Source organism: Bombina bombina, chromosome 3 (genome assembly GCF_027579735.1).
Source record: "Bombina bombina isolate aBomBom1 chromosome 3, aBomBom1.pri, whole genome shotgun sequence".
NCBI classification, from domain to species: Eukaryota; Metazoa; Chordata; class Amphibia; order Anura; family Bombinatoridae; genus Bombina; species Bombina bombina.
In genome coordinates, this window is record NC_069501.1 from 526,987,000 (window position 1) to 527,002,240 (window position 15,241).

Genomic DNA, 15,241 nt, shown 5'->3' on the forward strand with positions numbered 1-15,241 from the left:
GATTCTTGGTCATAGAGGTTTCTCTGACTCCGTGATTTATACTATGTTACAGGCTCGTAAATCTGTATCTCGAGAGATATATTATAGAGTCTGGAAGACTTATATTTCTTGGTGTCTTTCTCATCATTTTTCTTGGCATTCTTTTAGAATACCGAGAATTTTACAGTTTCTTCAGGATGGTTTAGATAAGGGTTTGTCCGCGAGTTCTTTGAAAGGACAAATCTCCGCTCTTTCTGTTCTTTTTCACAGAAAGATTGCTATTCTTCCTGATATTCATTGTTTTGTACAAGCTTTGGTTCGTATAAAACCTGTCATTAAGTCAATTTCTCCTCCATGGAGTTTGAATTTGGTTTTGGGAGCTCTTCAAGCTCCTCCGTTTGAACCTATGCATTCATTGGACATTAAATTACTTTCTTGGAAAGTTTTGTTCCTTTTGGCCATCTCTTCTGCTAGAAGAGTTTCTGAATTATCTGCTCTTTCGTGTGAGTCTCCTTTTCTAATTTTTCATCAGGATAAGGCGGTGTTGCGAACTTCTTTTGAATTTTTACCTAAAGTTGTGAATTCCAACAACATTAGTAGAGAAATTGTGGTTCCTTCATTATGTCCTAATCCTAAGAATTCTAAGGAGAAATCATTGCATTCTTTGGATGTTGTTAGAGCTTTGAAATATTATGTTGAAGCTACGAAATCTTTCCGTAAGACTTCTAGTCTATTTGTTATCTTTTCCGGTTCTAGGAAAGGCCAGAAAGCTTCTGCCATTTCTTTGGCATCTTGGTTGAAATCTTTAATTCATCTTGCCTATGTTGAGTCGGGTAAAATTCCGCCTCAAAGAATTACAGCTCATTCTACTAGGTCAGTTTCTACTTCCTGGGCGTTTAGGAATGAAGCTTCGGTTGACCAGATCTGCAAAGCAGCAACTTGGTCCTCTTTGCATACTTTTACTAAATTCTACCATTTTGATGTATTTTCTTCTTCTGAAGCAGTTTTTGGTAGAAAAGTTCTTCAGGCAGCGGTTTCAGTTTGAATCTTCTGCTTATGTTTTTTGTTAAACTTTATTTTGGGTGTGGATTATTTTCAGCAGGAATTGGCTGTCTTTATTTTATCCCTCCCTCTCTAGTGACTCTTGTGTGGAAAGATCCACATCTTGGGTAGTCATTATCCCATACGTCACTAGCTCATGGACTCTTGTTAATTACATGAAAGAAAACATAATTTATGTAAGAACTTACCTGATAAATTCATTTCTTTCATATTAACAAGAGTCCATGAGGCCCACCCTTTTTTGTGGTGGTTATGATTTTTTTGTATAAAGCACAATTATTCCAATTCCTTATTTTATATGCTTCGCACTTTTTTTCTTATCACCCCACTTCTTGGCTATTCGTTAAACTGATTTGTGGGTGTGGTGAGGGGTGTATTTATAGGCATTTTAAGGTTTGGGAAACTTTGCCCCTCCTGGTAGGAATGTATATCCCATACGTCACTAGCTCATGGACTCTTGTTAATATGAAAGAAATGAATTTATCAGGTAAGTTCTTACATAAATTATGTTTTTCTCACCCCTTATCTGCCAGTAACACAATCATTTAATGCCTATGTGGCAGCAACACACATTGAGCTGGGATTGTTACAGTGTGTTACAGTAACACAAACAGACCATTGATACTCCCCTAGTTTATAGTAATACACATAACAATAATGTAATTCCTTTATGCTGGTAAATCAGAAATCTGTGATTGTACACTTTGTTTTTAATGAAAATATCACACAAAGTACAATAACTCAACACATTTGTGCCAGCAACACACATGGAGCTGAAATGGTATCATCTCAGCTGACAGAAATGCAGATAGATCAGTGACTCCTATCAACTGAAGTACGCAAAAAGAGCAGTAATTTAACCCTCTTTGTATCCAAGAATACATAGACCAGTGATTTACCCTTCTTGATTTGCAGTAACAGAAATAACAATGATCTACTCTTTTATTTTGTGCAAGCAACACACACAAATCCCACTTACCCATCACAACACAGATTATGGATTTTACACATGGTTAAATGAGGGGGGATATGGGATGGGGACTAAAGCCTTACATGAAAGGCAGCATAGCTCTGAGTTTCATTAATGCACCCTTTATAACATCCACTCCAGTCTGTGCGACAGTACTAGGCTTCCACTGCAGACTGGATTAGGCATTGGCCTTCTTAGCATGGGGTGGGTACATTCAAGTGGTCCAGGAAATTGATGTAATTTTTCCACTGCTGCTGAAGCAGACATTGAGAGGGGAGTATGGGCATGTATTATGACATTTCTATGTTTTGTTTTTTTCTTCCGTATGTTTTCATATATGGAGAAGAGAATAAACTGTGTAGGAGGAAGTGCTGAGCTTGAGGAAATTGATAACCTTGGTGCTATTTGTGTGCGTGATTGTATTCCATTTGCTCTGTTTGTTGTAATGTCAGCCAATGGGGTAAACTGATTTCACTGTGTTACTGGCATACAGTGAGCTTAAAATCACTGCTAAGTACCAGTAGCAATAATGGAATAAAATCACTCTTCTTTGTTTGCTATTGGCAGTCAGTAGTGGTAAAACCACTGCCCTGTGCTTCCTGTTGGCACACAACAAGGGTAAAGTCACAACATATTATTTTTTATTTTAGACATATGTATTATAAATATAAATGAATTTATTTGTTACAATTAACACAAAACTCTTCTTAGTGGTAAATGATCTTATACAGATTTTGTAGCATATATCAAACAGATTAATATACATTGAATATAATCTCAGCAGTGTCTACTAATATATGATAATCGGTAGAAACCTGGCTTCATGGTCCGGAGCAAACTTTCTGGGGATCAACATTAATAATAGAAAACAAAATACTTTTTTCATTGTTAGGTAAATAAATATAAATTATTTAGGTAGCTAGGCTAAAAGGCTTATATAGTCCCTTTCCACAGTTTCTCCCATAAGATAGATGAGTCTTTTTCAGATGAGTCTGTTGGACCACAGTGCTAGCAAAGAGCTGACCAGAAGGGTCCAGGATACAGCTGGAAAGAAGAAAAAGAGGAAGTTATATTACTGAAAATGAAGTTGAAGAGATGCTAATAAATAAACATGCATAGACTGTATCATTACAAAGAGGTTTTATGTATCACTGCTTACTCGAACATAATACAAAAAAGGCAGCTGGTTAAAATCTAAAGGTTTCACACCTGTAGGCACCTTCATGAAAACACATACTAGGCTGTTTGTTAGGGGACACCTTCCCCATAAACACCAGGAATCACTGTAGGCCTAACCTCTAAATGGCCCTTGGTAGAATGGTTAAATCTCTGCTCTCTGTTTGTTACTGGATATAAAAGAGTTAACTCTTCACACAGTGTGTGTTTTTGGCTATATGAGTTTAAATCTCTGATGTATGTGTATTACTGGCAGAATTGCGATTAACGAGAACAAAGAATTGCAGTATAATGTCTGAGGGGCCTAGTTATCAAGCCGTCAACCTCAAATACGCTGGAATTCCGCAGCGTATTTGTGGCGAGGCTGATTCGCCTTAGTTATCAAAGGCTTGAGACCGGCAAAAGTAGAATTTTGTGACGTAAGCTTCGATCCGCCGGACTCAGTCCGACACAGATCGATTCTTACGTCACTCCAGATGTTCCGCACACAAGTGCGGCACAATCTCACTACTTTTGCTAGTTATCAAAAAACTAGCAGGTACGCTCGGCACTTTTCTGGCCCAGAGTACCTGGTTTTCAAAGCGCCAGCCTGGAGGCGGCGGATCCCATAGGAATCAATGGGAGTCTGACCATAGCGAAAGTACAAGTTCGCTGCTGCCCGACATCCCATTGATTTCTATGGGAGATGTCTGCACCTAACACCCTAACATGTACCCCGAGTCTAAACACCACTAATCTGTCCCCCCCTACACCGCCGCAAGTAAATAAAGTTATTACCCCCTAAACCGCCGCTCCCGGAGCCCACCGCAAGCTACTCTATACATATTAACCCCTAAACCGCCGCTCCCGGAGCCCACCGCAACTATAATAAATGTATTAACCCCTAAACCGCCGCTCCCGGAGCCCACCGCAAGCTACTCTATACATATTAACCCCTAAACCGCCGCTCCCGGAGCCCACCGCAACTATAATAAATGTATTAACCCCTAAACCGCCGCTCCCGGAGCCCACCGCAACTATAATAAATGTATTACCCCCTAAACCGCCGCTCCCGGAGCCCACCGCAAGCTACTCTATACATATTAACCCCTAAACCGCCGCTCCCGGAGCCCACCGCAACTATAATAAATGTATTAACCCCTAAACCGCCGCTCCCGGAGCCCACCGCAACTATAATAAATGTATTAACCCCTAAACCGCCGCTCCCGGAGCCCACCGCCACCTACATTATACCTATTAACCCCTATCCAGCCCCCCTATACCGCCGCCCTCTATAATAACGTTATTAACCCCTAAACCTAAGTCTAACACTAACCCTAATGCCCCCTTTACTTAAATATTAATTAAATAAATCTAAATAATATTTCTATTATTAACTAAATTAATCCTATTTAAAACTAAATGCTTACCTGTAAAATAAACCCTAATATAGCTACAATATAAATAATAATTATATTGTAGCTATCTTAGGATTTATTTTTATTTTACAGGCAACTTTCAATTTATTTTAACTAGGTCCAATAGCTATTAAATAGTTATTAACTATTTAATAGCTTACCTAGCTAAAATAAAGAGAAATTTACCTGTAAAATAAAAACTAACCTAAGTTACAATTACACCTAACACTACACTATACTTTAATAAATTATTCCTATTTAAAACTAAATACTTACCTATAAAATAAACCCTAAGATAGCTACAATATAATTAATAATTACATTGTAGCTATCTTAAGATTTATATTTATTTTACAGGTAACTTTGTATTTATTTTAGCTAGTTAGAATAGTTATTAAATAGTTATTAACTATTTAATAACTACCTAGCTAAAAGAAATACAAAATTACCTGTAAAATAAATTCTAACCTAAGTTACAATTAAACCTAATACTACACTATCATTAAATTAATTAAATAAACTACCTACAAATAACTACAATTAAATACAATTACATAAACTAACTAAAGTACAAAAAATAAAAAAAGCTAAGTTACAGAAAATAAAAAAATAAGTTACAAACATTTTACAAATATTACAACAATTTTAAGCTACTTACACCTAATCTAAGCCCCCTAATAAAATAACAAACCCCCCCCAAATAAAAAAATGCCCTACCCTATTCTAAATTAAATAAAGTTCAAAGCTCTTTTACCTTACCAGCCCTTAAAAGGGCCATTTGTGGGGCATGCCCCCAAAAGTTCAGCTCTTTTGCCTGTAAATGAAAAATACAACCCCCCCCCAACATTAAAACCCACCACCCACATAAACCTAATCTAACCCAAACCCCCCTTACAAAAACCTAACACTAATCCCCTGAAGATCATCCTACCTTGAGTCGTCTTCACTCAGCCGAGCAGCGATGGAACCCAAGTGGACATCCGGACCGGCAGAAGTGATCATCCAAGGGGCGCTGAAGAAATCTTCCATCCGATGAAGTCATCATCCAGGCGGCGCTGAAGAAGTCTTCGATCCGGGCAATGTCATCTTCCAAGCCGGGTCTTGAATCTTCCTTCCGCCGACGCGGAACCTCCTTCTTCACCGACGGACTACGACAAATGAAGGCTCCTTTAAGGGACGTCATCCAAGATGGCGTCCCCTCAATTCCGATTGGCTGATAGGATTCTATCAGCCAATCGGAATTAAGGTAGGAAAAATCTGATTGGCTGATGGAATCAGCCAATCAGATTGAGCTCGCATTCTATTGGCTGTTCCGATCAGCCAATAGAATGCAAGCTCAATCTGATTGGCTGATTGGATCAGCCAATCGGATTGAACTTGAATCTGATTGGCTGATTCCATCAGCCAATCAGATTTTTCCTACCTTAATTCCGATTGGCTGATAGAATCCTATCAGCCAATCGGAATTGAGGGGACACCATCTTGGATGACGTCCCTTAAAGGAGCCTTCATTCGTCATAGTCCGTCGGTGAAGAAGGAGGTTCCGCGGCGGCGGAAGGAAGATTCAAGACCCGGGTTGGAAGATGACATCGCCCGGATCGAAGACTTCTTCAGCGCCGCCTGGATGATGACTTCATCGGATGGAAGATTTCTTCAGCGCCCCTTGGATGATCACTTCTGCCGGTCCAGATGTCCACTTGGGTTCCATCGCTGCTCGGCTGAGTGAAGACAACTCAAGGTAGGATGATCTTCAGGGGATTAGTGTTAGGTTTTTGTAAGGGGGGTTTGGGTTAGATTAGGGGTATGTGGGTGGTGGGTTTTAATGTTGGGGGGGGGGTTGTATTTTTCATTTACAGGCAAAAGAGCTGAACTTTTGGGGGCATGCCCCCACAAATGGCCCTTTTAAGGGCTGGTAAGGTAAAAGAGCTTTGAACTTTATTTAATTTAGAATAGGGTAGGGCATTTTTTTATTTGGGGGGGGTTTGTTATTTTATTAGGGGGCTTAGATTAGGTGTAAGTAGCTTAAAATTGTTGTAATATTTGTAAAATGTTTGTAACTTATTTTTTTATTTTCTGTAACTTAGCTTTTTTTATTTTTTGTACTTTAGTTAGTTTATGTATATGTATTTAATTGTAGTTATTTGTAGGTAGTTTATTTAATTAATTTAATGATAGTGCAGTGTTAGGTTTAATTGTAACTTAAGTTAGGATTTATTTTACAGGTAATTTTGTATTTCTTTTAGCTAGGTAGTTATTAAATAGTTAATAACTATTTAATAACTATTCTAACTAGCTAAAATAAATACAAAGTTACCTGTAAAATAAATATAAATCCTAAGATAGCTACAATATAATTATTATTTATATTGTAGCTATATTAGGGTTTATTTTAAAGGTAAGTATTTAGTTTTAAATAGGATTAATTTAGTTCATAATATAAATATTATTTAGATTTATTTAATTAATATTTAAGTTAGGGGGGCATTAGGGTTAGTGTTAGACATCAGTTTAGGGGTTAATAAATTTATTACAGTGGCGGCGTCGTAGTGGGGGGCAGGATAGGGGTTAATAAATTTATTATAGGTGGCGACGGTGTAGGGGGGGCAGGATAGGGGTTAATAAATTTATTATAGGTTGCGGCGGGTTCAGGGAGCGGCGGTTTAGGGGTTAAACTATTTATTTAGTTGCGGCGAGGTGCGGGATCAGCAGGATAGGGGTTAATAATTTTATTATAGAGGGCGACGGTATAGAGGGGGCAGGATAGGGGTTACTAGGTATATTGTAGGTGGCGGTGGGCTCCGGGAGCGGCGGTTTAGGGGTTAATACATTTATAAGAGTTGCGGCAGGGTCTAGGAGTGGCGGTTTAGGGGTTAGTAACTTTATTGAGTTGCGGGAGGCTCCGGGGGCGCCGGTATAGGGGGTAGAACAGTGCAGTTTAGTGTGAGTGCTTAGTGACAGGCTAGCAATAAAGCTGGGAAAAAGCCGAAGAGCAGCGAGATCGGATGAGTGATAACTCTCACAGTCCGCTGCTCATCGCCCCGTGGCTTTTTGACAGCTTTATTTGATAACTTAGGCGAACGTATTCAAGGTCCGCGGCGGCGAAGGTAGGCGAGCTTAGGCGGACTTGATAACTACCCCCCTGAGAGTCAAGTAAATTAAAAAGATATACACAACGATTAGTTTCTGATCACTAGAAACTGAAATAATAGATATTATTAATTGCCCCAGTGCTGGGAACATAAAATGTACAGTGTTTTGTTTTTTTTCACCTTCTTCCCCTCATGTGGGCCCCTTTTTACTACTAGTATTGTGAATAAATCACAGCTCTGTGTGTGTTACTGGAAATATGGAAGTTAATTTACTGCTCACTTGTAGGTATCATTAGCCATAAGATGGTGAAAAAACTGTACTGTTTGGTTTAAGGGTGGAATGGAGGTTAATAATTTACTGCTCATATTTTTACCTTTATTATGGCCAGTTAGAGGCTGGGTGTAAATTAAATACTTCTCTGATCACTCTGCTAGATTCATTAAGAGGGCTCTCCAGCCTTATGGTCTCACAAGCCTTTCCGGCTTCATTAGTTTGTATGTTATTTTAGGAAAGTGATTCTGCATTTTTAATCAATCATCTACAAAGAATTGCATGGAAATTACATACAATGGTGAAGATACAGAGGCTGATAAAATTGATGAAACTGGTGTGTAGAGGCTCCCTATTAGTTGTAGACCACTGTGTAGCGTGTGCAGGATGTAGTTATTGAGTGGAGTGAAAAAAGTACGATATACAAAAGTAAATGACAAGAAATCAATACAAAATATCTAATGGAAACACATTGTATGTTTTGTGACTATGCAAGAAACATCTGAGGGCCACATATACTAAGTCTTACTGACTACAATAGTTCTGTGAGTTTTCTTTAAATTGATGGTAAATTTCAGACTTCAGAATGTTGCAATAAAAATATATTACTTTGCAAGTAAAACCACATAACTATTTTTTTAAAAAAGTGAATATATATTTTATAATACAAGATTTATAATCCTAATTGGTATTGTCTGTTCCTCCACCCTCTTCCTTTACTCTTTTGGCTGGGCTGTGATGTATAAAGCAGCATTATCCACTCTCTATATGGGCTTTCTAAGGGCTTTAAGGGGGCTGGACTTCAAGATTGTCATATGACACACACGCTGATTGGATGTTCACTGGAATTGTCATTACAAAAAACAGAGAGTTCATCCACGTGGGCCAGCATAACATTGCAATAGAAGCATTATTATATGCACTAATTTAACCATTTCACAGATGGATTAAAAACAAAAAAGGTATACACATACTTTTTTAATTGCAAAGATTAAATATATGGCCTTTGATTAGTTAAGGTTTACTATCACTTTAAACATGCACAACACGGAGATACCAACTTTGCATAAAATGTGAAATGCAACATCTCAAATTTAAAATCATATTTCTTAAAGTTTTGTTATATATAAAAATAAAAATAAACTCCACAGTGAATATAAATTATATTCATTGAGTGCAGTATTACTCTATGTTTGTCCTGTTATAATGTCTAGAATGTTAGGGAATGTCCTATATAAACAGCATTTACTTTAACAGGTTGCTTTGGAGGGACTCACGCTTGTGTTTTTAACCTTGTTAATTTTGCCTTTGCAGCCACAGTTTGAGTTACTGGGTCCATACTGTGTTAGGTATATATATAAAATGTTAAAATAAACATTATGAGTTATGTCTGGGACAAACTTACCTGTGTAGGAGCTGCTGCTGAAATCCACATTGTCTAAAAGTAGATATTAAAATTAGAATTGTTGACTATTATGTTTATATAATACACATAAGTATAGTCTTTAAAAACTAAAGAGAGAGAGTAAGAGATTAAACACAACCAAAAATAGAGTTAGATGATGATAAAATCACAGTTATAAATACTAAAGCCCAAATCATAATTAAACAGGGATGATACAGTGAACTGTACTTACTGTCTAGCTTCAGAGATAACACCACTTCTGCAGATTTTGGCTCAGTCGCTCGACTAGAATCACACTGTGTGAGGTAAAACAAAGTATGTCATGGTTTTCATACAGAAATACGTTAATGTAGAAGTTTACTGTAGAAAAACATTTGTTGTCCTACAGAGCAGAATAGAAAGAAATAAGACATCTCTATCTCTACCCCAAGCTATACCAGAGAATGCTCTTAAAATAAATGGAAAGGAAAAATATTAAATCCAATTATTACCGATGTTATTGATTATTAAATCCTGCTGATTTGTTGAAATATGTATATCTACTTTAATTGATGTTTTAATCTCCACTGGTATCCAGTTTAGTATATCCCACGTATATCGATGAGAGCAGAACACCCAACTGTTGAACATCTTGTAGAATGGTCCTGGGTTGGTAATTCTGTCCCACTGCCCATCATACCTCTTTCCTTTTCCTATGAATTCCCCAATCTCCATTTTATAATAACAACATAGAAGTCCACTATTGAGCCATCTTTGGCACAGGTGAAATGTATTAAAAAACATGCTCTTCATGTAGATTATGTTCAATATACATTTGTTTACAAAGATTGTTTAATTCTTGGTTTACTTCTTTTATTTCCCAAACTTTCACCTTCCCTATTTTAAAATGTATTTTTTTTTCTAGCGTTAAAAAATCAGTTTATCTTTTAAGTAAATAAAGTGTTTTTTAGGAGCCATACAAGCTAGGAAGGCTAATACTCCATCACATAACATAGGTTTGCCAAATTTAATGAACATTTATGCAGCTGTTGTGCCTGTAGCCTTGTCTAAAAATACATAAATACTCTTGTTTTATATTATATTTAGATGACAACAAAACTATAACATTTTTGTCAAATGCATTCATCCATTCAATAGTTATCCTGTTTTGAATTTAGCAATGCTTTCTAGATCAAACTACAGGTGCTCTTCTAATCAGCTATATGTATTGTATTTTATTTATTTATGTATTGTATTTTATTTATTTATTTATGTATTGTATTTTATTTATTTATTTATGTATTGTATTTTATTTATTTATGTATTGTATTTTATTTATTTATGTATTGTATTTTATTTGTGGTCTTCATCTATCAAGTGCCATTATTCTCTATTGCTATTGTACATTTATAAAGCAACATACTATGTGGCATTTTGACAACACATAACAATTATGGAACATAATTACACACTCTACATAGGACAGTGGCTAAGACCAATTGCCAAGAATAAACCAATGTTGTAGAGACAACAATATTACTTACCTGACTGCAGTTTTCTGCTTTTTTGTCACATAACCGAGCATTACAGAAGATGTACACTTCAGGCAAACCTTGAAATGCAAATGCACTGATTCTGATTCGGGCCTCAAGACCATCACCATTCTTCTCTACTACAGTGTCAACTTCATCATCAACGTCACAGCTGTTATTATCAATATGGACATTAACAGTAATTATTAAAATTATATGGTTTTCATAAAATTATTTTGTGATTATTTTTTTTCTTTATATGTTTTTGGTTTAACATATTTTGAGTTATCACTAATAAATCCCCAAAGAATTGGCATCTGATCCCTAATCACCTCTAATGATTGTTCTGGGGGGGTGTATTATTGCCTCAATGCAGAGCAAATCACAATTATAATCCAGAGTAAATGTCAGACTTACCCTCCACTTAAGAACACCACTTTATTGATATCATCAGGGTTTTTGGTTGGTGTAGCAAAGCACTGTACAGCTCTCAGAGCAAGCAAATCTCCATCTGCACCAGTAACAAACAAGCCTAGGTAGATGTATGATCCCACAGCCACAGATACTTCCTGATTCATTTCAATTGGTGAAATAAAATCTTTGTTCAAGTAAGCAGCCATAGTAAAGGGGTATACAGTTTCTCCATTAATTCCTGGAAGGTAGGTGGTACTATAAAAATGAAGCATCAGGAAAGACATATTAATGCATTTCTGTGTATGTATTACAAATAAGTATGCAGTGGATATAAAACACTGAAGCTGATTATATTTCAATTAAAAGATATATCACAAAATTTATATACAAAAACCTTCTTAGACTAAGGTTGTGTATTTTTTTGAAAAATTGTGTAGATAATCTTTCCTACTGTACTAAAATTTCGATTTCACCCTGGGATAAAAACTTATTGATACCATAGGCTGAACTTGATAATTAAAGGTACAATTAACCAATAGGACCAATGCAAAAATCTGGGGATTTATTTATGGCAAATGCTATAGCTTAGCTTGATTATGGGTGCCACTGTATACACGTGTGTGTGTGTGCAGCATAGTTTATTGCATACTTGTGTTTCAAAGCAAAAATAACAAATGATTGCCATTAAAGGGACATGAAACCCCATATTTTTATTTCATGATTTATATAGAGCATTTCATTTTAAACAGCTTTGTAATTTACTTCTATTATCAAATTGTCTTAGTCTTGGTATCTTTATTGAATTGCAGGGACATAAGCTCAGGAGCATAAACGTGTCTGGAGTGGAATATGGCATCAGTTTTGCAAGATTGTTATCCATTTGAAAGATGGCAGCACTATTTCCTACCAGAAACCTACCTAGGTATCCCTTCAACAAAGAATAGTATGGGAATGAAGCAAATTTAATAATAGAAGTAATTTGGAAACTTTTTAAAATGATATGCACTGTCTGAATCACAACATAGCATTTGAGTTTCATATCCCTTTAAACATGCCCTTTATTAAAGTAATACTTCATATGGAAGGACAAGCTCAATTATAACCTATAAAAAATAATCACTGAGGCGGGGTGGATGGGAGATCACCAGAGCTAATAGGCAGGGTACCTAATCTTGTATCATTGTGTTATATGCAGATACTGCATATTAATTAGAGTACCCATTTTATCTGAGCACCAGCTAATGTAAAAATAACTCACACTACTGAAGACTGAAGGCCTAGATTAATCTTTCTCTAATATAGAGCTGTTACCTTAACAAGTGGGTTCAGATTAAATGAAACAATCAGTATAAAAAGGCCCCGCTAGTATATAGACGCCGCATTTGCTTGGCAACATGATGTAAATAAGCATACATAGAGTCATTCTGTAGAAAAGAAGATGGCTGTCCTACACTGACTATTTATTTAACCCACCTCCCCCCCCCCCCCCCACGGCTTAACGTAAATCCCTGGGGGGTAATATTAATTATTCACCCAACATGGTGAATCTTTTTTTTAGCGGTACTAATCCCGCTCCTCGCTAACTGGACTCTATTTGTCCACCATGCCCAAGAATGGCGCTATATCACCCTAGCCCCCTCTCGAGATGCATTCAATTGGATATAGGTTTGGAAATGACCTATAATTTTGTTTGGAGGTATATTAAACTAAAAAACTGAGGTTCTATATCTATGTTCTGATGGATATGTGGATAACTTTGCTTATTTGTGTACTTTTACATCTGACATCTATGTAATGACTGTATATGTGAAAGAATATATTTTTGCTTATATATAAAAACCTCAATAAAAATCTTTGATTCCAAAAAAATAAAAAAATAATCACTGAACAAAAGCACAAGTACCATTACTGAATATATAAAACTAAAATAATTTGCACATTAATGGCCCAAAGAATATTATCACATTCCTGTATCTCACATGAGTGAATTAGTCCTGCTTCAATTGTTATGCTGTTCTGCTAAATATTTTACAGTGTGTAAATGTAGTCTGGTGAAAATGTATGTTTGGGTTAGGGGCATATTTAATCCTCCCTCCCCCTGATATAAGCCAATCCAAAGTTTCAGGATTCCAATCTACATGTAGGGGTCAATCACAATAAGAGAAAAATGTATCAAATGATTTATCTACACTCCCCATAGTCTTCAAAGGGTGAATTTCTGTAGAAGATCATTAGATATTTTTTTTCTTAAGGATTGTTATCAACCCCTTAAAGGGACATTAAACACTTTTAGATACACATAGACGATATCAGACAAGATTTGGTGCTGTGGAACTTTACATGTAAATATTTTTAGATGGTAGTATAAAATGATAAATCAATATATATATATATATATATATATATCAAAAAGGAAGGCACTCGCCGGGTTTAATAAGGATAAGGTTTTACTCCTTATGAAGTAACGTTTCGGAGTTTTACCTCCGTTTCAAACTGACAACAAGAATCAATGCTATACACAGCCTTAAATTCCTCTTCACCTTAATCACCTAACAACCTTAAGTGAACACCTTTCACTACAACTAATAATGAACGTGTAAAACTAACTTATTTAAAAGCAATTGAATTGCTGCAATATTACACCTATTAGCGCTAATAAGGTAACTAAATACAATAATATTATTGTATTTAGTTACCTTATTAGCGCTAATAGGTGTAATATTGCAGCAATTCAATTGCTTTTAAATAAGTTAGTTTTACACGTTCATTATTAGTTGTAGTGAAAGGTGTTCACTTAAGGTTGTTTGTTGTTGGTTGCTAAGATACGGCACTGTCTGATGATGCATGCTAAGTGTTGTGCAACACCTGCACTAGGTGATTAAGGTGAAGGGGTATTTAAGGCTGTGTATAGCATTGATTCTTGTTGTCAGTTTGAAAACGGAGGTAAAACTCCGAAACGTTACTTCATAAGGAATAAAACTTTAGCCTTATTAAACCCGGCGAGTGCCTTCCTTTTTGCGATATGTTGGATCTGTGAATTATGCAGGATCTCTTTGATGTGCACCCCGGTGGTTCAAAGGTTACCGTGAGTACTAGGCCATGCTATAAAGACTATATATATATATATATATATATATATATATATATATATATATAATATATATGTTCATTATTTCCTCTTTTCCTGTAATTCCATTCTGAAATTGTGAGCTTTTCAATTCCTGTTCGAAATGGAAGTGCAGAACACTGTTGTATTCCACACAGCCATTGGCTGCACACTCTAGTGACCTATTTATAACTGTCCCTAATTGGCCACAATACAGAAGGTAACCTAAGTTACAACATGGAAGCTCCCATTATTTTATAGACACTAAAACTTTACACTTATTTTGTCAACATTTAAAAAGTTAATACAACTTTAAAAATACATCTACGTGTTTTTCTCATACTAATCTTTTTGTTGAATTCATCATTCATATCTAGAATTTATTTACTTATAATGTCCCTTTAAGATTCTGTGTTGAAGAGTGGGCATTTCATCTTGTGACATCATCATGTTCTACATGATGACAGAACCTGTTTTGCCAGGCACAGGCAATACTTATAAATGACAGAGGACAAGCTCGCCCCTTATCCCTTACCCTCTAGTACAAAACCAGTTAGGGGACTACAAATCAGGGCTTATACATATCTTCCCTATTAGGCAATTCAAGCGGAGAACAATGCATATCCTAATTGTTTGTTGCACTAAAGCAGTTAAAATAACATTAAACACCTCTTGCTCTTATGTAAAAATTATATTTTGTACTATACTCTCTAGAGGGGACAAAAAAAGCAAAATCTGTAAGGTTTTCAAAATGTTGATAATAAATATTTCAGCTGCTTTTTTTGCAGCATTTGAAAGTTATAGAATTTGCTTTTTTTAGCCTTCTAGCGAGCATGGGGAAAGCACAATTTTTATGCAAGA

At 36.1% G+C, this 15,241-nt stretch overlaps 1 protein-coding gene across 1 annotated transcript in view; it reads right to left on the reverse strand.

The window, feature by feature from the left end:
- Positions 1-1,733: 1,733 nt before the first annotated feature.
- Positions 1,734-15,241, reverse strand: part of LOC128653577 (pancreatic secretory granule membrane major glycoprotein GP2-like) — a 34,129-nt gene continuing 20,621 nt past the window's right edge. The window contains exons 7-11 of the mRNA XM_053706959.1: positions 11,278-11,529; positions 10,873-11,032; positions 9,582-9,645; positions 9,350-9,382; positions 1,734-3,055 (exon numbers count right to left, since the gene is read on the reverse strand). Coding sequence (XP_053562934.1) covers positions 2,994-3,055; positions 9,350-9,382; positions 9,582-9,645; positions 10,873-11,032; positions 11,278-11,529 — 571 coding nt within the window. The 3' untranslated portion in view covers positions 1,734-2,993. The remainder of the gene's footprint in view (positions 3,056-9,349; positions 9,383-9,581; positions 9,646-10,872; positions 11,033-11,277; positions 11,530-15,241) is intronic.